The following is a 25,736-nucleotide window of genomic DNA, read 5'->3' on the forward strand; positions in this document are numbered from 1 at the left end:
ACAAAGCCTCCCCAGGGACTCGTTAAAGCAAGTAACTGGAGGCTGGGATTACAGGGAGACAAAGGCAAAATGCAGGTGTCTGATGGTTGGTTTGTTTTGGTTTGTTTGCTGAAACAGAAAGGCCAAGCCCTGAGCACAGCCCTTGGAGAACCAGAGCCTGAAATCCTGAGAATGAAAGTTCTCCTCATAGGCCTTGATGAAAGAGGCAACTGCCATAGCCCAGGGGACAGAGACCTTTTGTTCTTTTAGGCCTTTCAGCCTTGCTAGAATCCTCAGTCATCTCTGCTGCAGGCTGTCCTCCACTGGCCCATGCCTGCACCTCTTTCCCTTCAGGCTGTTGACACCCCTCTTGCTTTCCCACCTAGCTCTCACTTGGCATTTCTGTACCTTCAGTCACATCTCTCCATGTAACATTGTCTGTTCCTTGAAACACAAAGCCATGGGCTGATCCAGACTCCCTCTGGGTGACCTCTTGCACCACAAGTCCACCTTTGGAGTGACATTTCTCTTCCCTCACATCCAGTCTGAACCTTCGAAGCAGCACTTGTAGAGGTTTCCTTCTCTTCCCACTACCAAGAAATCCTCCATCATTTCTGAAGCCACCCTTCAAGTAGTTTTAGGTTGCTCCTATAGTGTCAATTCAGCAGGTGGAGTGAATATCCCTCAGCAAGTGCTTCATTAGGGACTGTAGCCATGGGATAAGGGGTAATGGGTCCAAACTGAAACAGAGGAAGTTCAGGTTAGATATAAGGAAGAAGTTCTTTACTGTGAGGCTGGTGGGACACTGGCACAGGTTTCCCAAGGAGGCTGTGAATGCTCCGTCCCTGGCAGTGTTCAAGGCCAGGTTGGACGGAGTCTTGAGTGACATGGTCTAGTGTGAGGTGTCCCTGACCATGGCAGGGGGGTTGGAACTAGATGATCTTAAGGTCCTTTCCAACCCAAACCAGGCTATGATTGTATGATTCTATGATTCTATGATTCTCTTTTGGTGGGGAAGGTGCAGCTAGTGATGGCACCCAACAACCCTTTTGCTTGCCCTTACAACACCCATCCGATGTGGCTCAGGAAAGGCCCCCCCCTTACTACAGGAAATGGCCCCATCTCCCCTGCAGCTTCTGATAGTGGGTGACAGTGGGACACCAAGTGCCCTGTGCTCATGCCCACTGCTCTGGTGCCCCCCTGCAGGGTGCCCACCCTAGACAGCTCCCCCAGGACGATGGATGCAGGCGGGCTGGAGACAGCTCCTCCAGCCAAGCCCACCGCTGCCCTCCCATCTGACGAAGCCTGCAAGAGAGCGCTGCAGGTACGTGCTGAGGCAAAGGGGCAGCAACATGGGTCAGCCCTGAAGGAGCTGAGCCTAATCCTGATGGATTCCCATCCCCTTCAGGAGGTCAGGCAGCTGGCTGCAGAGTGGGAGCAAGTGAAGACCCATTGACAAGAGTGGCTGGAGCAAGCAAAGGCAGAATGGGTGGTGTGGGAAGCCTGGGCTGCAGGGGAGGACCAGCATCCACCCCAGGCATTGGGATAGGGATTGACCCTCTCTTGGGGGCCAGCTCCTGCTGCAGGTTCCTTCCATGAGGTCCTCTGGGGTACGGCACCTAGGCTTGCTGAGAGCATCCCCTCCTTGGCAGGTCCTTGGTATTGGAGGCCCTTGGATTTCCCACCCTCCAACCCAGCCCAGGAGAAAGGAGAGGTGGAAAAAGGCTGAAAGCCCTTTTCCAGCAGAGGAGATGGCAGCAGCAGCGCAGCTGGAGAGAGCCCAGCCTGAGTAAGCGTGGACACTGCCTCTTGGGCAGCCCCATCCCTGCATCCTGGGGCTGCAGTGGACACCCTGGGATGTCCTGGGTCACCTCCACAGCCAAAGGATAATGCTTCCTTGTGTTGTAGCTGCCTTTCCTCACGGGCTGCCCAGATCCTCAGGAGGCTGGAGCCATATCAAGCACAGAGGAATATCTTCAAGCACGTCTCTGAGAACAGAAGGAGAAGGATGGAGCAGCAGTGGCAGCTCCTCCATTAACTGTGTCCACAAAAGGATGGGGCTTCCCGTGGCAAAGAGGGTCATAGAATCATAGAATCATAGAATAGTAGGGGTTGGAAAGGACCTTAAGATCACGTAGTTCCAACCCCCCTGCCATGGGCAGGGATACCTCACACTAAACCATGTCCCCAAGGTTCTGTCCAACCTGGCCTTGAACACCACCAGGGATGGAGCATTCACAGCTTCCTGGGGCAACCCTTTCCAGTGCGTCATCACCCTCACTGTAAAGAACTTCTTCCTTATATCTAATCTAAACTTCCCCTGTTTAAGTTTGAAGCCATTACCCCTTGTCCTACCACTCCAGTCCCTAAGGAAGAGTCCCTCCCCAGCATCCTTATAGGCCCCCTTCAGATACTGGAAGGCTGCTATGAGGTCTCCATGCAGCCTTCTCTTCTCCAGGCTGAACAGCCCCAACTCTCTCAGCCTGTCTTCATACGGGAGGTGTTCTAGCCCTCTTATCATCCTCGTGGCCCTCCTCTGGACTTGCTCCAACAGCTCCATGTCCTTTTTATGTTGAGGACACCAGAACCGTACACAATACTCCAAGTAAGGTCTCACTGGAGCATAGTAGAGGGGCAGGATCACCTCCTTTGACCTGCTGGTCATGCTTCTTTTGATGCAGCCCAGGATACGGTTGGTTTCTGGGCTGCAAGCGCACGCTGCTGGCTCATGTTAAGCTTCTCATCAACCAACACCCCCAAGTCCTTCTCCACAGGGCTGCTCTGAATCTCTTCTCTGCCCAACCTGTAGCAGTGCCTGGGATTGCCCCGACCCAGGTGTAGGACCTTGCACTTGGCTTGGTTAAACTTCATAAGGTTGGCATCGGCCCACCTCACAAGCGTGTCAAGGTCCCTCTGGATGGCATCCCTTCCCTCCATCATATCAACTGAACCACACAGCTTGGTGTCATCGACAAACTTGCTGAGGGGGTACTCAATCCCACTGTCCATGTTGCCGAGAAAGATGTTGAACAAGACAGGTCCCAACACCGATCTCTGAGGGACATCACACGTTACTGTTTTCCAACTGGCCATTGAGCCATTAACCACAACTCTTTGCGTGCAACCATCCAGCCAGTTCTTTATCCACTGAGTGGTCCGTCTATCTAGCTTCCTGGACAATGTTCCTGTATTCTTCCCAGGCTGCCTGTCCTTGCTTCCACCTTCTATAAGCTTCTTTTTTCCCTCTAAGTTTCCTCAGCAGTTCCTTATCCACCCATGGAGGTCTCCTGGTCTTCCTGCTGCACTTCCTTCTAGTTGGGACGCAATACTCCTGAGCTTGTAGCAGGTGATCCTTGAATATCAACCAGCAGTCTTGGGCCCCCCTGCCCACTAGGACTAGGATGGAGGCTCCTCAGCTGCCAAGATCCACCTTGAAATACACAATAAAGAGCTCTAGGGCTGCTTGCGCTGATAGATCCATCTAAAGCAGAATAAATGCAGGAAGATCATCCCAGCAGGAATCCAGTCCTGCAGGCAGGATGCAAACCAAGCACACAGCTCCCCTTTTAGTGTCAAGGGAGTTTTCCTTGGCTATTCCTGTTGCTTTTGGATAAAAGTCTGTCACACGATGGAGTTACAGATGTTTGTGTGATGTTTAACTAATGCATTACAACCGGAAAAAGCTTGGGAAAATGGGGGAATGGGTTTTAACTGAAACAGGGGAAGTTCTGGTTAGATATAAGGAAGAAGTTCTTTACTGTGAGGCTGGTGGGACACTGGCACAGATTACCCAAGGAGGCTGTGAATGCTCCATCCCTGGCAGTGTTCAAGGTCAAGTTGAACAGAGTCTTGGGTAACATCGTCTAGTGTGAGATGCCCCTGCCCGTCTTGTCCCTGCCTGCCCTGCAGGGGGTTGGAACTTGATGATCTTAAGGTCCCTTCTGACCCAAACCATTCTATGGTTCTATGCAAGTGCAGGAGGGAGAAGGCTGGTTTGTGTCCTTGATTTGAGCAGACCGGGTCTGTTGTCACCATCCAGCCATTGGCCATCTCTCTCTGGCCATTACCAGGCTGCTCACCCTGGGTTTAAGGTGAATCTTGAATGTGTCCCATGCTGGGGAGTCACCACTTCCCTGGGGAGATTATTCCAATGGTTGATCGTTCTCATTGGGAAACATTTTCCTCTTGTGTCCAATTGGAATTTCCCCAGGAATAACTTGGACCCATCAGCCCTCGTCTTTCCCATGGGACTCCTTGACAAAAGGGAGTCTCCATCTTTGTAGTCACCCTTTAAACACTGGAACATAAGGTCACCCTGAGCCTTCTTCTCTCAAGGCTGAACAAGCCCATCTCTCTCAGCCTTTCCAGGTCCTTGGATCATCTTTGGAGCCCTTCTCTTCACCTTCTCCAGCCTGTCCACATCTGTTTTGTATAACAGGGACCTAAACTGAACCCAGTATTCCAGGGGTGGCCTGACTGAGTAGAGCAGGATAACCATCTCTGCTGGTGCTGCCCTTGTTGGTGTCACCCAGCATACTGATGGCTTTCTTTGCACACACAAGTGTTTTCCACTCTTCCAGCTCAATCAGATGCTCCTGCGGGGTGGCTCTCCCTTCCAAAGTGTCCACTCCTCAGTTTAGTTTGGTCTCATCAGCAAACTTCATCAGGGTACATTTGATCCCATCATCCAGATCACCTGCGATCAACAGCATTGGGCCCAATATCGATCCCCTGGAGACCCCATTGGTACAGGTCCCCAGCTACAGGAGCATTAGGTGCCTACGCAAGGTCAGATCCCCATATTGGTATGGATGTTCCAGTGCTTTCCATGTGTAGGTGAGGCCCAGAACCAGCTTTCTGTCCTGAACATCTGCTGTGGGAGCAATGGCTGGATGTCTTCATCATCCCCACAGATCACTATATGCAGAAAGCACACGATGTGGCTTAGCAAGTGCAGATCTCCATGTTGGTGGGCCTGTTCCAGTGCTTGCCAAGGCAAGGGGATGTCCAGCAGCAGCACTGTTGGGTGCTTGACGGAGGTCTATGTCCAGCCACCGCTCTCACACCAAAGGTGCCAGGACAGAATCACAGAATCACAGAATCACAGAATGCTTTGGGTTGGAAAGGACATTAAGATCATCCAGTTCCAATGCCCTGCAGGACCGTGTGTCCCCTGCTCTCCTCCCCAGCACACCCCGAGAGTTCTGCAGCCCCCCCATGCTGTCCCATCTCCCCACACCAGCATAACAGCCCCAGCCCTTGGGCTCCTCAAGAGCTCTTCCTGCTCCAGGCACAGAGCAGCCATCCCAGAGCTGGAGCAGCCAGAAAGCTGATTTCATTCCCCTTCATTCCTGCCATGTGAGGACATATCACAGAGAAGAAGTTGCTGCAGGATCATTTATTGTGCTTAAATACAATGAGAGACCCCCATTGACACAAAGTCTGTGGATCACACAAGGCAGGCAGATACTGAAGTAGAAAGGGATGAATACTGACATGTCTTTGAAGACAACAACATCACAAGTGGAAACAGGAAAGCAAATGTAAAGCAGTGTCTCTTCTTCCTCCAGGCTTCCCCTGTCCCTCCTCCCTGGCAGAGCATGACACTGAGAAAGTCCTTGGTTGGAGTAAACATTACTTAGCAACAACTAAAAACATCGGTGTTATCAGCATTGTTCCCAGGCTGAAAGTCAAAAACACAGCACTGCACCAGCTACTAAGGAGAAGAAGAATGACTGCTATAGCTGAACCCAGGACAAGCAGGAAGGATGGACTTGGCCTGTCGTGACCTACACTAGGAGCCCTTTGCAGAGGAAAGCAGGCAGTGTGTGGCTGCTGAAACACATCCAGTCACCAGCTTCCTCACAGCATCCCTGAGCTCCTGGTTCTTCATGCTGTAGATGAGGGGGTTCACTGCTGGAGGCACCACTGAGTACAGCACTGACACCAGCAGATCCAGGGATCGGGAGGAAATGGAGGGGGGCTTAAGGTTGGCAAATGTGCCAGTGCTGAGAAGCAGGGAGAGCACAAACAGGTGAGGGAGACATGTGGCAAAGGCTTTGTGTCGTCCCTGCTCAGAGGGGATCCTCAGCACGGCCCTGAAGATCTGCACATAGGACCCCACAATGAAAACGAAACACAAAAGTGCTAAAGAGAAGCCAACTGCAAGAAGCCCAACTTCCCTGAGGTAGGAATGTGAGCAGGAGAGCTTGAGAATCTGGGGGATTTCACAGAAGAACTGCTCCACAGCATTGCCTTGGCAGAGGGGTAGTGAAAATGTACTGGCTGTGTGCAGCAGAGCATTGAGAAACCCAGTGCCCCAGGTAGCTGCTGCCATGTGGACACAAGCTCTGCTGCCCAGGAGGGTCCCGTAGTGCAGGGGCTTGCAGATGGCCACGTAGCGGTCGTAGGACATGACTGAGAGCAGATAAAATTCTGCTACTGCAAAGAAGGGAAACAGAAAGACCTGTGCAGCACATCCTGCATAGGAGATGGCCCTGGTGTCCCGGAGGGAATTGGCCATGGATTTGGGGACAATGGTGGAGATAGAGCCAAGATCAAGAACAGAGAGGTTGAGCAGGAAGAAGTACATCGGGGTGTGGAGGTGCTGGTCACAGGCTATAATGATGATGATGAGGCCGTTGCCTAGGAGCGCAGTGAGGAAGATGCCCAGGAAGAGCCAGAAGTGCCAGAGCTGCAGCTCCCGTGTGTCTGCGAATGGCAGGAGGAGGAAGTGGGTGATGGAGCTGCCGTTGGACATCTTCTGTCTCTGGGCATGGGCCCTAACATAGGGGAAATGTCACAGGTTAGGGAAGACTGACCAAAATCCAACCCATTTCCCACAGACCCTCCACCTCCTAGACACAGACACACTTCTCTATGAGACCTTCCTTCACCTCCATGGCTGGAGCCCTGTTTGGTGCTGGCACCCCACTTCTAGCCTAGGACACATGCCATCTCATGTCACAAACCCAACAGCATTTGCTCTGTCGTGGTGGCATTTCCGTGTTTCTATGTGGAGCTTTCAGGTAACACAGGGATGCTGTAGGACAGGTTTGAATCCTGGGGCTTTCAGGTAACACAGGGATGCTCTAGGACAGGTTTGAATCCTGGAGCTTTCAGATAACACAGGGATGCTCTAAGAGATTTGAATCCTGGAGCTTGGAAGGAAACCTCAGGGGGGGCAACCAATTGTCCCAGTGATGGCATTTGATTAAGGGAGATGCAGCTCATTCCCTAGATACACAAACTGCATTGCCCATAGCTGAGGAAAGCTGGCATGCTTGTTCCCATGGACACACCTGCATGAAAGGACCCAGAAGACCCATGTGTGACTCTGCAGCTGAAACTCCCATCCCAGCAAACCTGACAGCAAGAACAACACAACAACAGCACTGACACAGCCAAAGGCAAAACAGAGCTCAGGACAGCGTTCCCCTGCCCCAGCAGCAGGATAAAGGCAGATCAGACCAAGATGATGCTGGTGCTGTCCATAGGCAGAGGAGTGGCTGAAGGCGCTTCAGGATGCTCATATCAGAGACTCAAAGTTAGATCTCAGGAGTCTTAGAGACTTGTTCGAGCATGAGAGCTCCTTTTCATTTCTACCCCCAAATTCATCACAAATAGGAAACTGAGAACACAGAAAAGCTCTTTCTCTTTACAGCATTGAGCTTCCCCTTGGAAAGTCCCCTTGGAAAGGCAGCTGTCCCATTGCCAGTGCAGCAGGGAAGCCTTGCTCTGGAGCACATCATTCCTGCCAATGCCAGGAAAGCCAGGAGAGCAAAGCAGAAAGATCCTATAAGCTGTGGCATTTACACAATAGGAAGAGAGCTCTGGTACACTCCTCTGCATTGCCCTGCACCCAGAGCCTTACCATGTAGAGGGCAGTGAAGGTTTCTCCCATCGTGAGCTCTGTGTGCTCCACTGCCAAGTGCCTTTAAGCTCTCTGCCTCTCTGGGCTCCCTCCAGGGGACCCTGGGGCTCCAGGGAAACAGCCTGAAGGAAACAACAATGTTCCTTTCCTCATATGGGGAGGGAGATGCATCTCTTTCATCAGTGTCATTTCTCAGAGGCAGAGTTAAGTCAAAGATTAAGATTTCAATGTTCCATGCTAGACACAACACCCAGACCGTAACCAGGAAGGACCTTCTTGCAGGCAGCGTGATTTGGGTCCTGTGTGTCATTGACTGCTGCCATGAGCCAGAGGCATCAGTCATCAGATGCCATCAGAGGCAGGGAGGAGCATGGTGGGATGGAAGGCCCTGCTCCTCGGGGGTGTCCTGCAGCACCCCTTGGGTCTGGCAGTCTCCGGGCCCCTCTGCCCACAGGGAACAAGCCCTCAAGGCTGATAGCTGTCACTTAAGGGAACGTTGAGCACCATACTGGTGGTCAATGCCCTCGGGTGCTTGAGGACCAGCAGGATAAGGAGAGTGTCCAGCCTGTGCCAGGTTGCCTCTCTGCTGCTCTGCTGCAGACTTTCATGGATGCTCTTTACCATGCTTGGCATCTGGAGGGGGAAACACAGGGGAGGATGCTGCTGTCACTGGAGTGCAGCCATTGCCCCATCCCTTTCCCATCCTCTGCTGCATGAAGGTGGCTTCAAGACACCTCCTAGGTTCGGGAGGAAAGGAGGAAGGCGGCCTGACAGGACTGAAGGGCATGGCAACCCAGCCACAGGCCAGTCACATCTGCCAGCCAGAAGTCAAGATCTCTTGTGATCAGATCCAGAATGTCTCCAGCCACCCGCTTCTCCAAGATGCTGGAGTCTCTCATCACCTCGATGGCCGCACAGACAATGTCTGTCGTCTCCCATGGATAAAGGGAATTTGCAAACCTCGATGGGAGGAAGGTTGGGCTCATGGGCACCGTGTGTTGGCCCTACAGAGAGCCAGGGCTTGCTGGTGGCCAGGAGGGCTGGACCTGGGCTACATGTGCAACACTGTCCCCAAAGCCATGGCCAGTTCTCTGTGGACACCAAGGCCATCTCCTGTGCAGGATGTTCTTCTTTATATCCTTCTCGACTGATGCAGAGTATTCTCTCCTCACTGTCATGTCCTATGACTGCTACATGGCCATCTGCAAGCCCCTGCACTACGGGACCCTCCTGGGCAGCAGAGCTTGTGTCCACATGGCAGCAGCTGCCATCATCTCATCATCTCATCTCATCATCTCATCTCATCTCATCTCATCTCATCTCATCTCATCTCATCTCATCTCATCTCATCTCATCTCATCTCATCTCATCTCATCTCATCTCATCTCATCTCATCACATCTCACTTCATCTCATCTCATTGCATTGCATCAAACCTGACCGCATTGCATCTTCATTTCATCTCTCATCTCATCTCGTCTCGTCTCGTCCCGTCACATCGTATCGCATTGCATCGCATCTCATCTTCATCCCATTGCATCTTCATTTCATCTCATCTCATCACATCAAATCACATCATATTGCATCACATTGCATCTCATGATCTTGTCCCATCTTACCTCATCCCATCCCATCCCATCCCATCCCATCCCATTGTGAGTGGCTGAACTGAAATGAGACTCCACTGTCCATCGTTTGAAAGACTGGTGTGAGGAACTGAACTGGGACTCTTGACTACTAAATTGGACATGGTTAAAGAATTTGTTTCTAATGAGAAGAGTTATTTGTGTTTGTACCCTAGCAGGCCTGCTTCAATGTTGCTCTTCACAATGGTGTTTTGGAATTACATATGGGAAACTAATATGTGATGAAATTTACAGGATATATGTGTATCCTGTGAGTCTCAAAGGGGGGAATTGTAAGCTGAAATGCTAAGTTGTAAATCAAAACCACTCTGCTAATTGTAAGCTGTATATTGGGACCTCTCTGTTGAGAGCAAAATGGGGCTGGTTCTTCAAGGTAATGAATAAATCAGAACAAAGTGATGAAGAGTCCCTCTCCAGCATCCTTGTAGCCCCCTTCAGACACTGGAAGCTGCTTTGAGGTCTCCATGCAGCTTCTCTTCTCCAGGCTGAACAGCCCCAATATTCTCAGCCTGTCTTCTTCATACAGGAGGTGCTCCAGCCCCTGATCATCCTCGTGGCCTCCTCTGGACTTGCTCCAACAGCTTCATGTCCTTTGATATTGAGGACACCAGAACTGCACACAGTGCACACAGTGGGGTCTCACCAGAGCAGAGGGGCAGGATCACCTCTTTCGACCTGCTGGTCATGCTCCTCTTGATGCAGCCCAAGATATGGTTCGCTTCTGGGACCAAGCGCACACTAAATCTGGCTCATGGGGAGCTTCTCATCAACCAACACCCCCAAGTTCTTCTCCTCAGGCTGCTCTGAATCACTTCTCTGACCAACCTGTAGCTGTGAATCAGGCCAGGCAAACGCGGATGGCAATATTCCACCACCGCGTGGTTCTCGACTACCTGCTCGCCATGGAAGGGGCTAGACACAATCTTTGAGACATGGGGTGCTGTGAGAGACTGAACCGAAATCAGGCTCCACCATGCATTGTCTCAAAGGTTGCTATGAGAAGCTGAGATGGGATTCCACCAATCCATTGTCTCAGAGATGGGTGGGAGGAGTTGAGATAAGACTCCAATGTCCGTTGCCTGGGAAAAGGGTGTGAGGAGCTGAACTGGGACTCTGCTGTCCATTGCCTGAGAGATGGGTGGGAAGAGCTGAGATAAGACTCTTCAGTCCACTTGCCTTCACAGTCTATATGACAGACTCCCTGAAGAGAACCAGGTAAGTCATGAATAAGAGAAAATGCAAAGAAGCCACCAAAAATGATCCAGAAATGGATCAGAAAATGTATGAAGCAGCTTTTGGAACACCCAAGGAGCTTGACCAAACAATAAACTGCAGCCAGGCAGCTTCCTTCAAGGAGCTTCCATCACCTGCAAGAGCTCTGCAGATGCAGCTTTGCCACTGGCACCCTCCACGGCCACCACAGACCCATCAGGCCTGATGCCCACCTTACAGCTCTGCCACCACTCCTAGCTCCAGGGCCTCCGTGTCTTCACACGGAGTCCCTGGTTCACCTCAGTCCCAGGCATCTCCATCACTCCCAACATTCCTGCTCCCCTGCAATGGCCCTGGTGCCCTTAAAGCATCCCATAACCCATCTGGTACCCAGGAACCAACCTTGCTCCAGGCATCTCCATCCATCCCAGTACCCCTACGCCACCCCAAAACTACATGGTATCCCAAAACCCAACCAACCCCAGGCACCTTTATCCCTCCCAGCACCCCTGGTACCCCTAACACACTCAAAAACCCACTTGGACACCCCAAACTCCACAAACCCCAAGAATCTCCATCCCTGCAAACATCCTTGGTATCCATAAGCCACCCCAAAAACCACTTGGTGCCCCCAAACCCACCCAGCCCCAGGCATCTCCATCCCTTCCAATTCCCATGGTACCCCTAAAATACCCCAAAATCCACCTTGTACCCCAAACCCACCCAGCCCCAGGCATCTCCATCCCTCCCAACACTGCTGGTACCCCTAAACAACCTCAAATCCCACCTTTCTTGAGTCCCAGAAGGAAGGATCCCCACACACAGCGTGCTGGGGTGCAGGGATGCTGCTTTGGGTGACAGCTCCAGCTCATGGCGCTGCAGCAGGTTCTCCCACAGCTTCAGTCTAGAACCCAGGTGGGTCACCAGGGCAACGGGTCAATATGGGGCCCTTTGTGACCACATTTGTGACACCCCACTGCACTGCTTTGGTCAGTGCAGCAGATGGTGATGGGACAGGGCAGGAGCAAGGAGCCAGTGGGTTGCTCCTGAGCTCAGCCCTGATGCGTTTGGTCCAAGCTTCCCCCTTCACCACCCTGACCCCTTTCCTCCATCCCACAGGATGGTGGAGAGACCCCCCCAGAACCCCCAGATGGGCCTGGCAGGAGGATGGGGCTCCCCAGAAGAGCAAGACTTCACTGGAGCCCTATGAGGAATCCCTGGTCCTGCCATTGAGGACTGGTGAGTGAGGGGCCCTGTTGGTCTGGGACCAGGACATGGTTTAGTGTGAGCTGTCCCTGCCCGTGGCAGGGGGTTGGAACTAGATGGTCTTAAGGTCCTTTCCAACCCAAGCCATTCTTTGATTCTACTATTCTATGTCGCCCAAGGCCATGTCCAACCTGGCCTTGAACACTGCCAGGGATGGAGCATTCACAGCATCCTTGGGCAACCTGTTCCAAGGCCTCACCACCCTCACACTAAAGAACTTCTTCCTTATATCTAACCTGAACTTCCCCTGTTTCAGTTTAAACCCATCACCCCTTGCCCTATCACTGCAGTCCCTGATGAAGGTCCCATCTCCACCATCCTTGTAGCCCCCTTCAGACACTGGAAGCTGCTCTGAGGTGTGCAGACAGCTTGTCTTCTCCAGGCTGAACAGCCCCAGTGTTCTCAGCCTGTCTCCATATGGGAGGTGCTCCAGCCCCTGATCATCCCTGTGGCCTCCTCTGGGCTTGCTCCAACAGCTCCATGTCCTTCTGATGTTGAGGATATCAGTACTAGTGTGATGTGTCTCTGCCCATGGCAGGGGGGCTGGAACTGGATGATCTTCAGGTTCTTTCCAACCCAAACCATTCTATGATTCTATGACTCTATGGTGCTCGACACCAGCACCACGTTTCCCTGGCATGCTGGTGGAAGGCAGAGCTCCTTCCTCTGCTCTCATACCACCATAACCTCTCAACAGTTCTTCTCCTCTATTAGATGCCACCCGGTTATCCATGTACGTACTGGAGCAGGACAACGCGGAGCACATTGAGGCCTTTGTCAGCAGCCCAGGAATGGTAAGCATGGCCATTGTGAGCAGGGCTCTGCTGGTGCATGCTGGTGCGTGCTGGCTTCAACCAGGACACCCCCAGAGCTCCGGTCCCACTGTCCCCTCTCATGCTCCCTGTTTGCATCTCTGTTCCCTCCCTGGATGCCAGTTTCTATAGTGGGCATGACATGCTGTGGTATGGAATATCCCTTTGGCTAGTTCAGGTGTCCTGGCTCTGCTTCCTCCTGGCTTCTTGTGCCCCTCCTCACTAGCAGAGCATGAGAGACTGAAAAGTCCTTGGTCAGGGCAAGTGCTACCGAGCAACAACTAAAGCATCGGTGTGTTACCAGTGTTATCCTCACAAAATCACAGCTCTGGACAATCTCCTAGGAAGAAAATTACCTGTAACCAAGCCAAAACCAGGACAGGATCCAAGTCAGGATGGGGCTCAGCTTTGCTTTCCTGCTGTCATCTCTTCATCCCCTTCCCCGTGGGCCTGGCCACATCCTGTGCTGCAGGCTGCTCTACCACGAGGCTGCGCAGGAGTCCTCCCTCAGTCCTCCCTCAGTGCTGGGAGGCACCCTGTGCCAGCACCTCACCACTCTCACAGGGAAGAACTTCTTCCCCATATCCAACCTAAATCTCCCTGTTTAAGCATGAATCCACTGCCCCTTGTCCTATCGCTACAGTCCCTGATGAAAAGCCCCTAAATAAATATATATGGTGCCCTTAAAGAGACAAGAGAATGTAAGAGCCAATATTGCACGTAGAGACTGCTGCATCTGTGGCAAACAGGGATCTTCACTGTTTGTCATGTGTCCAAGTGGAGAGCTGGCAGGCAGAGGATGTGCTCCAGCAGTTCTCCAATCCCAGGCATCTCCATCTCTCCCAACACTGCTGGTACCCCTAAATGACCCCAAACCCCACCTCTACTGAGTCCCAGAAGGAAGGATCCCCACACACAGCAGGTTCTCCCACTCCCACCACTCAGTCCAGACCTGGCAGGAGATGCAGGGGTGGGATACAGGGACCTGCAGTCACCTCCGTTCACACAGTGAGGACAGGGCACAGGAATGCTTGTATCGGCACCAGTGTGGCAGCAGGGCCAGGGCAGGAATTGTCCCCCTGCACTGGGCGCTGGTGAGGCTGCACTTCGAATCCTGTGTTCAGTTCTGGATCCCACACTACAAGAGAGACATTGAGGTGTTGGAGCAGGGCCAGAGAAGGGCAACAGAGCTGGTGCAGGGCCTGGAGCACAAGTGTGATGAGGAACAGCTGAGAGACCTGAGGGGGTTTAATCTGGAGAAGAGAAGGCTCAGGGGGGACTTCATTGCTCTCTACAACTGCCTGACAGGAGGATGGAGTCAGGAGGGGGCTGGTCTATAATTTCATCACCCTCATCATTAAGGTTTTTCCACCTTTCCTGATCAAATGGCCATGTCTAAGGACATCTTTCTAGCAGACTACCTGGACATGTGCCCTTCCCATTGCTCTCAGGTTTCCTCCTGCACTTGCTCTTTGGTCATTCAGATCCCTTCAACTTTCTGGTTTCTGCTTGGAGCTGCAGGGAGTTAGAAACTTGCCCCTTCTTTCAGAAGTCTGATTAACCCTTTGGTCAACACCTTAATTGTCTTTATGTATCTCCTTTCATAACTCTCATTTTAAAACTGTTCTATGCAAATCCCATGTGCAAGGTGGATCACGTTAGATGCTGCTTGGATTTGTCATAATGCTGAGAAGATTTAAAGTTTATTAGATTATATAGTGTGTAACTTGTGTTTGTGGGCACTGCAGAGAAAGCTTCTCTGTGGCTGGTGCAGCCCAGTTCCCCAAGGAAAGCAGGAGGGAGCTGGTGTAAAGGAGCTGCTCCATCCAGCTGCAGAGCTCAGGGGAGGAGCCGCATGTGAGGAAAAGCGCTGCGAGCCGCAGAGGCCGCTGAGGGCACAGTCCCCGCCCCCCCCGGAACACGCTGTGGCCGGTGGTGGGGACCAGGTGGGCGGAGGCAGGTCCCGGCGCTGCCACATTTGTTTGTTCTGTGGGTTTTGGGGGTTTCGTTGTCTTTGGGTTTCCCGTGTCCATCTGCCGACACCCCCCACACCCCGCCCCGAGACACGTCTCTGGCTGGCGGGGGGACCGGTCAGAGGCGGCGGCCTGGCGCTGCCCCGCGCTCACAGCTGGTTTGCTGTTGGTTTGGTGGGATGGGTTTTGGTTTTCTTTTTTCTTTTTCTCGCACCCTTCCGCCTCCCCCTGGGACACCCTCTCCCTGGCAGGGGGGGTTTGACCAGGCAGAGGCGGCGGCCCCCGGTGCGAGATCAGGTTGTGCAGTGTGGGTTTTGGTTACTGGGTTGGGGGGGGCGGGACAGGACGGGACTGTGTGTGCACAGCAGGGCGTGTGCTTTGGGGGTCGAGGTTGTTCCCCCGCATCGTCACATCACTCACCCTCGTTCCCTGTCATTGAGGCTGGTTTTGGTTGACACTGAAATACAGCAGCCGATGTGGCGGGGGTTCAGCAGACGCCGCAGCCCGCACCCACCCCCCGCGGCGCATGCACACACACACACACACACGCGCACTTGAACAGACATGCGCACATGCACGTACTCGTGCACACAGGCACACACGCAAAGACACGCACACACATGAGCACACGCACATGCACACACGCGCACACACACGCACACGCATGCACGCGCACGCACATGCAGACGTGCACAGAGCACACATGCACATGCACGCACACTCACACATGCACGCACACTCTTATGTGCACACACGGACATGCACAAACACACACGCACACACCCACGCACATGCACCGACGCAAACGCATGCACAAACCCACGCGCGTTCACAGAGGCGCACACAGGCACATAAGCACACATCTCGCACGTGCACACACACACACGTGAACAAACATGCACGCACACGTGCACACACACGTGCACACACACGTACATGCACAAATTTGTGCACACACACACGCAAGTGCAGACACGAACACACATGCACATGCACACATACGCACATGCACACACATGAACACACATGCACACGTGCGCACACGCACACGCACACATACGTGCGCTCTCGCATGCACACACACACAGGCTGGGACTGGGGGGGTCTGTCAGTCCAGGGGCCTCTCGGGGGGTACCGTGCGCTCCCGCAGACAGACATGAACTGGTTTTGTTCCGCTGGTGGCAGCGCCGCCGCCTTCTCTTTTGCAGCCGGCGCTGCCCAGCCCGCCCGCGGGCATTGCGCTCGGCCCCGACATACCCCACACCCCCCAGCCCCCGTCCCCAACGGCAGAGCCGCAATATTGCCGGGCGGGAGAGACGGGAGGGCTCCCGGCCATGGGAAACAGGATCCAATGAACGCGGACGGTAAAGGAGAGCGGGAGGGAGGGACGGGAGACCGAGACCGAGACCAGAACCCGAAAGGGAAGGAGAATGCAAAAAGAAACGGGGTGTGTGCGTGTTTCTTTACGCAGAAGCCTTCCCACCGAGATGGGAAGGAGGTGGGGGGGAGCAGGGCGGGGTGCAGGGCCGGCGGGCGATAGCTGCGGCGGGAGTGCGAGAGATAGATAGATAGATAGACAGACAGACAGATACATAGATACATAGTTACATAGATACATCGATACATAGATATACACATACATAGACAAATAAATATATGGATACTTAGAAACATGGATAAAAACTTGAATGAATGAATTAAAAAAAAAGAAAAAGCTTTAAAACCCGCAAAACCAGAGTCAATAAAAAGAAAGAAATGAATGAAGGAATAAAAGGATGAATTCACGAATGCATGAATCCATGAACGAATAATTCACCAACTCGTTAATGAATTGATTGGGTGGACGGACGCAGAGCAGACCTAAAAGCGCGGGGAGGGGAGGAAGAAGGGGGATCGACAAGCTGGAGGCCGGCTCGAGTCCGCAGAAGAGTGAGGTAGGTCCCGGGAAAAAAGAAAAAGCAGAGACCAGGTCTGCCTATGTCACTGCCCCCACCACACCTCACCCTCCCCCTCCATAGCGAGCCGGGGGAGGCCAGGTCTTCCCGGAGGCATGAGGGAGGGTAGCACTGGGACCTGGAGGCAGCAGGTGGGGGAGGCAGCACTACGGTTCTACCGGAGCTCTGCCTGCAGGGGAGGGGGGTCACGCCTTGGACCCCCAGCCCTGAGAGCAGAGCTGTGCTGGGTGGCTGAGGAGCCAAGGGGGCTGGCTCAGAGGAAGGGCTCTGCATGCAAGGGCTCACACGGATAGTTCTGAATTGTCTGAGATGTTTCTGCTGGGAGGTGTTTCCCTCTCCCGTGTCTTTTCCCTGTGAGTGCTCACAGAGCTCAAGTGAACCTCTCTGCACTCACCTTGGTCCTCCACAGAACTGCCTGTTTTAAGAGAACTGGCTGGGCACATGTTCCTGTTTGCAGGTGGAGAAGGGCAGGTCAGACCAAGCCTAATGGATGCTGCTGCTGCTGTCCGTAGGCAGAGAAGTGGCTGAATGCACTTCAGGGTGCTCATGTCAGACCTGCTGGTCACTCAAAGTTAAACCCCAGGAGTCTCAGAGTCTTGTTCAAGCACGAGAGCTCCTTTTCATTTATACCCCCAAATTCATCACAAATAGGAAACTGAGAACGGAGGCTCAGAAAAGCTCCTTATCTTTCTAGCAACCCCTGCCTCAAGCTTCCCCTTGGAAAGTCCCCTTGGAAATGTCCTTGGGTGACCCGGAGCTGTGAGTAACCCTGACCCACACAGCACCCTCTCTACAGCAGCAGCGCCCTTCGGCTGCCCTGCTGGGGTCAATTGTTTCCCCCCAGCTTCTCCCCCAGAACCATGGGGAGCTCCCAGGCAGGCTGAGTGCTGACCCTGGCAGGCGGCAGAGTCCCTGCCCCGGCACACAGCCCCTGGGGTGCAGGGACCCTGCTCGCAAGGACAGCGCTGGGCACCCCTGGCTGCACACCCACATTCATACCCTGCAGCCAGCCCCGCGACAAGGGACCTGGCTTGTCCTGGCCCTCGCATGGTGCAGAGGGAAACCCTGCTCTGGAGCAACTCCTGGAGCACCCCTGGGTGCCCAGTGGCCATGAGCACGATGCTGCCGCCATCACAAAGCCGTGGCGGTCGCTGTGGAGATACCCCTTGTGATGGGGGCCCCCCTGGTGAGCGTGGGCTATTTAAGGAGCGAGAGCCCTGCAGGAACCAGTGCAGAGGAGACCCCTCCGTCGGGAAGCTGCATCTCCCCTGGCTGCCCTGCGCATCAAGGTACGTGTTCTTTGACTTTTCAATCCTAGTTTAGTGTTTGCTTGAAACGCATTGTGGGTGCGTGCTCTAAAGGGAGGAGAAGCTGTCAGGAGATGTGCTGGTGCCACCCCAGCTGGAGGAGCAGGGGATAGGTGAGGAGGAGGCCCTGGGCTTGTTCATGTGCTTGGAGCTCAGCTCTGGCTGCAGAGGTGCTGGGGGCGAAGCAGGAGCCTTGTGTGTGCAGGAGCTGCTGGTGTGAGAGGTGCTGAGAAGGTGTGAGGGCAGGAGCAGCCCCTGGGCAGTGCAGCTGCTGGTGCTGTCCCTGGGAGCTCAGCACAAGGGGACCTGCCTGGCTCCGGCACCTCCTGCAGAAGCCTGCCGGGCATTCCAGAATGTGGGAAGGAGCAGCCAAATAATGCTGCTTCCAGCTCCGTGCCCATCCAAAGAGCCGAGCTCCAAGAGTGCAAACGTCCAGGCCCCTGCTTCCACAGCAAAGGGGCCAGGACAGTGTCAGTGTTTAAAGCCAGCTGCAATGGCCAATATAATTGCTCAGCATCCACTGAGGAACACCCACCTGACCCAAGCAGCGACACGTCCCTTCTGGGTGACTCCCCCATTTTCCATGGCCTGAGGTGTCATGGGCCCACCGGGCTGAAAAGCATTTATATTAGAGTGTATAATTTATAATAGTAGTATAGATTTCTGATATAATCGTATCTATTATTATTATAATATATAATAATGTTAATTACATTTTTATTATATCTTATTGTAAAAATAAGTGCAGGTTAGAGTTAGGGTCAGGAACAGGGGTTTCGCTCAGGTATAGGGTTTAGGGTTTGAGGTTAGAGTTTGATTTAGGCCACGGCATCACGGCAGGAAGGGGACAAGGACATGAGGAGTTTGGGGGATCCCAGCTGTGTTTTGGGGGCTCTGGGGATATTTTAGGGTGTCCATCGAGTGTTGTGGGGGTGGTTTGAGGTTTTTTTGAGGTGTTTCAGGGGTGTTTTTGGGTGTTACTGTGTTGTTTTGGAGTAGTTTGCTGTTTGGGGGATATTTCGGGGTGGGTTTGGTGTTTGGAGGGTGTTTTGGGGGCCTGGGGGGTATTTGGGTGCGTTGGGTGGGGTGTTTGAGGGCTGTTTCAGAGTGTTTGGGTTTATTCAGGGGGTGTTTTAGTGGTGCTTTGTGGTGTTTCAAGGCTATTTTAAGAGTGTTTAGAGGCTTTAAATGCTTTTGGGTATGTTTAGGGGAGTCTTAAAGTGTTACAGGGTATTTTGGTTGTCTTGGCATGTTTGAGGGTGTTTCAGGCGGTGTTCAGGATGGTTTTAGGTGTTTCAGGGTGTTTTGGAGTCTCAGGATGGTGAAGGCCACAGGGCGCAGCAGTGGCGGGTGCTGCTCTGGTACCGCTGGATCTCCTGGATCTCCTGGAGCACCCATTGTCTGGATGGTGTCCTGGGGTAAAATGGGGGACACGGGGACACATAGGGGACATATGGTGACTAATGGGGGGCCCCCTCTACAGGGGATTTATGGGTGTCTCTATGGGCGTGTCTCTCTGGAGGGGTCTTTCTGGGGGGGTTCTATGGGGTCTCTATGGGGTCTATGGGTCTCTCTCTCTGTGTGATCCCAGTTGCCCCCAGCGTGGTTCCACTTACCCTCAGCACACTCCCAGTAGCTCCCAGTATATCCCAGACACTCCCAGTCACCTTAAGTGCATATAATTCAGCATATTGGCTCATTTCCCTTCTCCCATTGTTTCTAGAAATTTTTCTGAATGAGGATGGTATGCTACTGCTTTCCAAAATCTCTTTCCTCCCATATGTTTAGCTGACCCATCAGTAAACCAAGCATGTTCCTTTTCAAGTGGCTTTAGTTGATCTAAGGCTTTTCCCCATTGCACTGGGGACTCTCGTGTAACTGTAAAATCGGGACCCACTTCCTGATCCTGTTGCTTTGCAATCAGATCCAGAGACTTTCTTTTCTCCTTGAAGGTACCGGATAGTGCTGAGCAGGGTTCAGTGGGCATGGGCCAGGCCCCAGCATGTTGTGGTGATTTTGCCTCTCTGGCATTGCCGGGACGATGCTTTTTCCAAATAATGGAGTAGTTTTTCTGGATTTTGCACTTGTTCAGGGGGGAAGTTCCAGAGCATTGCAGGGGCCCACTGGCCTAGGTACGTGCCCATATTATCCCACACACCCTGCCACTCATACCTGTCCAGCCTCCGGGAAGATCTCTTGGTGGTATGCTCACATAGTTGTTTAACCTTAAGCAAGACCTGAACCATATGCAGCAACATGCTGGTTCCCAGCAAAAGGAGCAGGCTGGTTTCATGGGTATTCAAAGGATATTTAAAATCTTTGAAATTCTTAAGTGCTACTGTAAATAGCCTGGTGGGGAGGTGGAAGATGTGCGGGGATGTCTCCCCCATAGGTTAGTCCTCCGAGGAGAAAAAGCAAGAAGTATAATTATTAATAGCTCCCACAACATGGGTTCCAAAGTACAGAGCAATGCTGTAATGCTGGCAATGCTGAGAACACAGACCAGATTAAAAGTTTCTAGTACAAAGATGTCAGCACTTTTCTTAACATCAAGACACAAACACACCTATTTAAACCTTAGGATTTATTATCTTTATTTTTTATTTCTTACAAAAATAAAAATTTCTAAAAAACTTCCTAAATTTTTTAATTTACTCTTTATTATCTTTATTTACTATAAATATAAATAACTATAAAGTTATAAATAACATAAGGTTATAAATAAAGCTATAAATAATGTATACATTTACAAATAAAGCTATAAATAATGTATAAATTTCTAAATAACTGCTATAAATATACTTCAAAGTTTAGGAAATGTGACAGAAGAGGTGTGACCCTGAATCCCAGGCGCCAGTTGTGTGCTGAGCGCTGCTGCGGACTCTCAGGAGGGAACCAGCCGGCAGCTGCTCCACATGTTCACACACTCCTCACTCTGGTGTCTTCTCCCTGAAGCAGCCCCGCTTGCAGGCTCCACCTCCCAGCTCCTGGGGATCTAGGAAGCAAAGAACACCGAGTAAGTATCAGCCTTGCCCTACGGCTCACTTGGCAGCACTCACAGCAATTGTGCTGCCATCAGGTACGGGAAAATCTGGCCCAAAGGCAGCCTGTGACTTAAGAATGTGAGGCTGACTGTTTAGAGCAGGAATTCTCCTAACGTTTCAAAGCTGTAAATGGAAAACCAGCAACCAAACAAATGTAAAGTGCTCCTGTTCTTCAAGTTCTATTATTTATATCTGCATTTGCCACCATGGACACCAGCTGCCAAACATCAATTGCTATAAAACCCTTCTCTACCCCTCTCATTTTGCTAACCATATGCTTGGCTGCATCAAAAGAAGCGCGACACCAGCAGGTTGAAGGAGGTGATCTGCCCCTCTACTCGGCTCTCCTGAGACCCCACTTGGAGCACTGTGTGCAGTTCTGGTGTCCAACACAAGAAGGACGTGGAGCTGTTGGAGCAAGTCCAGAGGAGGCCACAAGGATGATCAGGGGCTGGAGCACCTCCTGTATGAAGACAGGCTGAGAAAGCTGGGGCTGTTCAGCCTGAAGAAAAGAAGCTGCATGTAGACCTCATAGCAGCCTTCCAATATCTGAAGGGGGCCTACAGGGATGCTGGAGTAGGACTCTTCATTAGGGACTGTAGTGATAGGACAAGGGGTAAGGGTTCAAACTTAACAGGGGAAGTTTAGGTCAGATACAAGGAAGAAGTTCTTTAGCGTGAGGGTGGTGAAGCACTGGAACAGGTTGCCCAAAGAAGTGGTAAATGCTCCATCCCTGGCAGCGTTCAAGGCCAGGCTGGACTGAGTCTTGGGTGACATGGTCTAGTGTGTGGTTTCCCTGCCCATGGCAGCGAGTTGGAAGTAGATGATCTTAAGGTCCTTTCCAATCCTAACTATTCTATGATTCTATGAAAACCCTGGTGGTATCTACAGAAATTATCTGTGCTACAGGAAGTAACTGATCAAGATCTCTCAGTTCTGCATTTTAAACAAAAACCTGCCTTCTTTCAAGATGGCACCCAGCCTTTTTTCTCAGCTTCCTGACCAAATGCCTTTTTTCCTTACCGAAATGTTTGAAACGGATGGGCGTTTAGAGCTGCATTATTAATCAGCACCATGATCTGGAATCTAGAAACTACCCTTTGAAGTGAGAAACAGCTCTTCAAACACTACAATCAGCTCTTTGATGAACAGCTGACAGGGAAACAGCTTCGTATGAGACTTGCAGGCTGCACCAACCTCTCCTCTATGATGGACCCAAAGGACTCTTTGTGTCCTCTCACATGCCTCTAACTGCAGCCATTCGGTGTTCCCTTTAGATTTGTGCTTGCTTGGCCTCAGATGTTCTGCTGCTTCTTTTTCTCATGCGTTCAGCACACGTATCAGCAGACTGGTATGAAATTTATTTACTGATCTGAGCCAAAAAGGTTGGACTTGTGCACTAGCTCCAATCAGCGTGTGGGTTTTTCCTCTTACTTCACAGTCACTCCTAGTCAGTGTTTCCCTTGCTGGCACTGTCACCTCCAGCAACGTATCTACGGCTTCATCTCATATTGTGTATTGTGACTGCAGGGTCTGACATAATCCTCAACTTCAGCTCTTATTTGACTGATATAATTTATTCCCTTTTCCACCTAGGAGTCCTTAACACCAGCATATCTATAGAAGCGTGTCGGTAAGTACACTAAGAGCTTGTACGAGTGCAATATTTTAACTGAAGGCCCAATGAGGTACTTACACTGCAGCCAATAACTCAACTCTTCTCATCTCCCCTTTCTGGAAGGGTTTCAGAACAACTGCCTTGGCCACCTCTAAAAAATGTAGAATCTCTTACCAGGGACTTACCTGGTAAGAGAAAAGAAGCTGTGTCTTCTTTTCCTGCATTGAGGTTTTACAGGTGACCCTGGCTCTTCTACAGGTTTGTTCACTGCCTCGCTTCCTGAAGTCAATTGTCTCTCTTCTGTCACTGATTCACATTGAACACTAGTATTCTCCTTTAAAGAAACACCAAACAACCACACAAACAAATGAAATAAACGCAAAGATCACTCAATATTTTCTTGTTATCACTGTAGGGACGAAACAAGAACTGTCTTCTTCACTCCTAAAGGAAACCTGAGAAGTGCTTAGCACACGATGAATGTTTTGAACCCCGAATTAAGGTTGCCAAATTGAAACTCAAGCTTTGACAAAATGTCATACTAAGCAAAACAAGGAATCTGAAAATCACAATCCACAAAGTTAGGGGACATGTCCTCACTGACTGAACTTTGCCCTCAGTTATCAAACCACTACAAGAAATAAGCTAGAAGAAATCCAGGAGCACTCCTTATTACCAACACGTGTATTAGGATGGCAGATCTAGCTCAAATAACTTGACAGCTGTGCCATGCAAACCTGCGCATGCAGCAACACATTTCCTGGTGGGAAATCTCTTGCTAATGAGGATCAGTGATTCCAAAAATCACAGTCTCCACCTTGAGTCTATCGTTACTCAGTGTTAAATATACAAAAAGCAATGCCTCTGCGCATTAATAGAAATACAATCACATTCTTTGGCAAAGTTGTGTCGTAACAGTCCAAAAGGCCTGTGCCTGTGCCAGAAACTAAACACTCTGGGGAGAGCCAGCACCCCCCAACACGCCTCCTGCTCCTGCAGGATACCCACTGCACTGTGCTATTTGTTCTTGGAAATGTGCTGTCTCTGTGTATGGCAAGAGGATTGCTATCAAGGCCTTGTGAAAACCTTTTGGCTAGCAATGCCTTTGTCTAACACCCGAAACAGAACTCCTAGGCATAAAAACTAAGAGGAGGAAGGAGGAGTCTAGTTCACTATCTTTGCCAGCCAGAACCCACATTTCATGAGTGAGGAGCTAAACCTCTCCATTCCTGGGGACATTGACCTCCCTTTAGCACTTACCTGCTCTGCACTAAACAGTCCTTCCAGAACAAACATTTCAGGGAGTTGAGCTGGGCAGTGGTCCAGTTGTTCTCTCTGTCCTTCAGGGGCTTCCTGTGTGGCCGCAGAGTCTTGCACCATTTCAGCAGCAGCAGCAGCAGCACTTTCTACGGACACATTGGTGTAGCTTACAAAAAGTTCTCCATCACAGACTTCTGCAGAAGTTAATGCTTGAGCTGCTTCCATCAGAAATGATGCGTCTGCAGCTGCAGGAGTCAGAGGTGTCAGCTGACTTTCCTCAACAGCAGAAGGTGTGCCACTGTTCCCACTATCAACCAGCAGTGGGTGACTTCTGTTAGACTGAGGGGTTGACATCTCGCTCTCCACAGGTTCCAGTGTCACTATATCAGTGCTGGATGATGCACACATCTCATTCAAAAACTGAAACATGACTTCAAAACTTAATTCCTCCATCTTCTTCTCTTCATCAGATGCATGATGTGCACCATCAGAGGGCAGGCATTCAGCTGCAGAAGGTGGCTGCATTGCAGGACTCTGGGAGAAACAAAATCAGGGAACTTTTCCATCAAAAAAAATCACAGTGATTTTCAGTTCAGGGCTGATGGATTTACTGCTTCTGAGGACTGTGCAAGTGGTTACTGATGATCAATACACAAGCAGGGCAGGATGATCAATGCTGCATCCCTCAGCAGAAGCTTGGGGAAGTGTACAATACTCGTGTTGTCCTGCTCAGAGGCAGCCAGGGACTGACCTGGCAGCACTGGTTTTTTACACCCCTGCTTGCCTTTGGGCTGCTCACATGCAGGGGACCTTCCATCAATCTCTGCCCAGATGCACCAGCACCTTTTCACTGGCAGATCCCTGGCTGCAGCTGCATAATCCAAGCAACCACTAACCAGGAAGTGGTTAACCAGTAAGTTACCAGGCCACTTACTGCTTAAGTAACCAGTCCACCTCTTCTGACTCCATGACTTGCTCCTCCAAGCAACTGATTTTTACTAGACCCTTTGGACAGCGTATTTCTATTACTTTTCAATCTAGCCACACCACCCCCCTGGGACCATTTGCTATCCCAGACACTGATCTCAGCCTTCTGACATGGGAACTTATGTGATTGTGACTTCCCATCACTCACACTGATCCTCATGTGCTGGAGGGAAAAGCAGCTCACAATGGAAGTGAGAGGACAAAGATGCACTGCATGAAAAATAAACACTAACCTATCAATTGCACAACTGGCTGTTGGCTATTTCTAGCCTTACAGCAACATGTTATCCTGGCCATAACCTGCCCAGCTCAGGTAAGCTCATATTGAAAAAAGAAAAACATGCATAAAACACAAAAGGTTGATATTTGCAAGACAAGAAACTAGATGATCAGGCTTACATAGGTCAACCCTTTTTCAACACACACAAGCAGAACTTGCTTTGCTTGTCCTCTGTTCGGAAAATAATAAAAAGTACCTGCATGCTGCTGGAATGTAAAAGGAAGCCCGGGCATTTGTACTGAGGTTCTTTTGCTATTTGATAAGCCAGGCCACCCAATAAGGTGCAATTTCCACCAGAATTCTAGAAAGCATCAACAGGAAGTACTGGAGTTCTCTTTAACAGGACATTCCTGAGGTGGGGCCAATTCCAAAAGTCACCTTAATTTTTCTCATTCATCCAATGAAACTCAGGACTGACACAAGCTGTCTGGGACAGAAAAGTGGAGTTGCTTCCCAGTATTTCCATAACATTAAAGAATCTCCTTTTGTGCAGGCAAGGACATTCTTCAAAGATAAACAGACACT

General features: G+C 51.2%; 1 protein-coding gene and 1 long non-coding RNA gene across 2 annotated transcripts; both read right to left on the reverse strand.

Annotated features, from left to right (window-relative positions):
• Positions 1-5,756: 5,756 nt before the first annotated feature.
• Positions 5,757-6,739, reverse strand: LOC115616370 (olfactory receptor 14J1-like). Its single transcript, XM_030505509.1, has one exon. The coding sequence runs from the start codon at positions 6,737-6,739 to the stop codon at positions 5,774-5,776; it is 966 nt and encodes a 321-aa protein (XP_030361369.1). The 3' UTR covers positions 5,757-5,773.
• Positions 6,740-8,695: 1,956 nt separating this feature from the next.
• LOC116915288 lies at positions 8,696-24,460 on the reverse strand. Its single transcript, XR_004390003.1, has 3 exons — positions 24,372-24,460; positions 17,194-17,198; positions 8,696-8,711 (listed from the first exon to the last, which is right to left on the reverse strand). It is a non-coding gene; the product is annotated as an uncharacterized LOC116915288 (long non-coding RNA).
• Between the last annotated feature and the right edge of the window lie 1,276 nt (positions 24,461-25,736).

This window comes from Strigops habroptila, chromosome 17 (assembly GCF_004027225.2).
Source record: "Strigops habroptila isolate Jane chromosome 17, bStrHab1.2.pri, whole genome shotgun sequence".
Taxonomy (NCBI): domain Eukaryota; kingdom Metazoa; phylum Chordata; class Aves; order Psittaciformes; family Psittacidae; genus Strigops; species Strigops habroptila.

Bases quoted from the DNA above. Each gene is read 5' to 3' on its own strand.
- LOC115616370 (XM_030505509.1), bottom strand. From the start codon at position 6,739: ATGTCCAACGGCAGCTCCATCACCCACTTCCTCCTCCTGCCATTCGCA.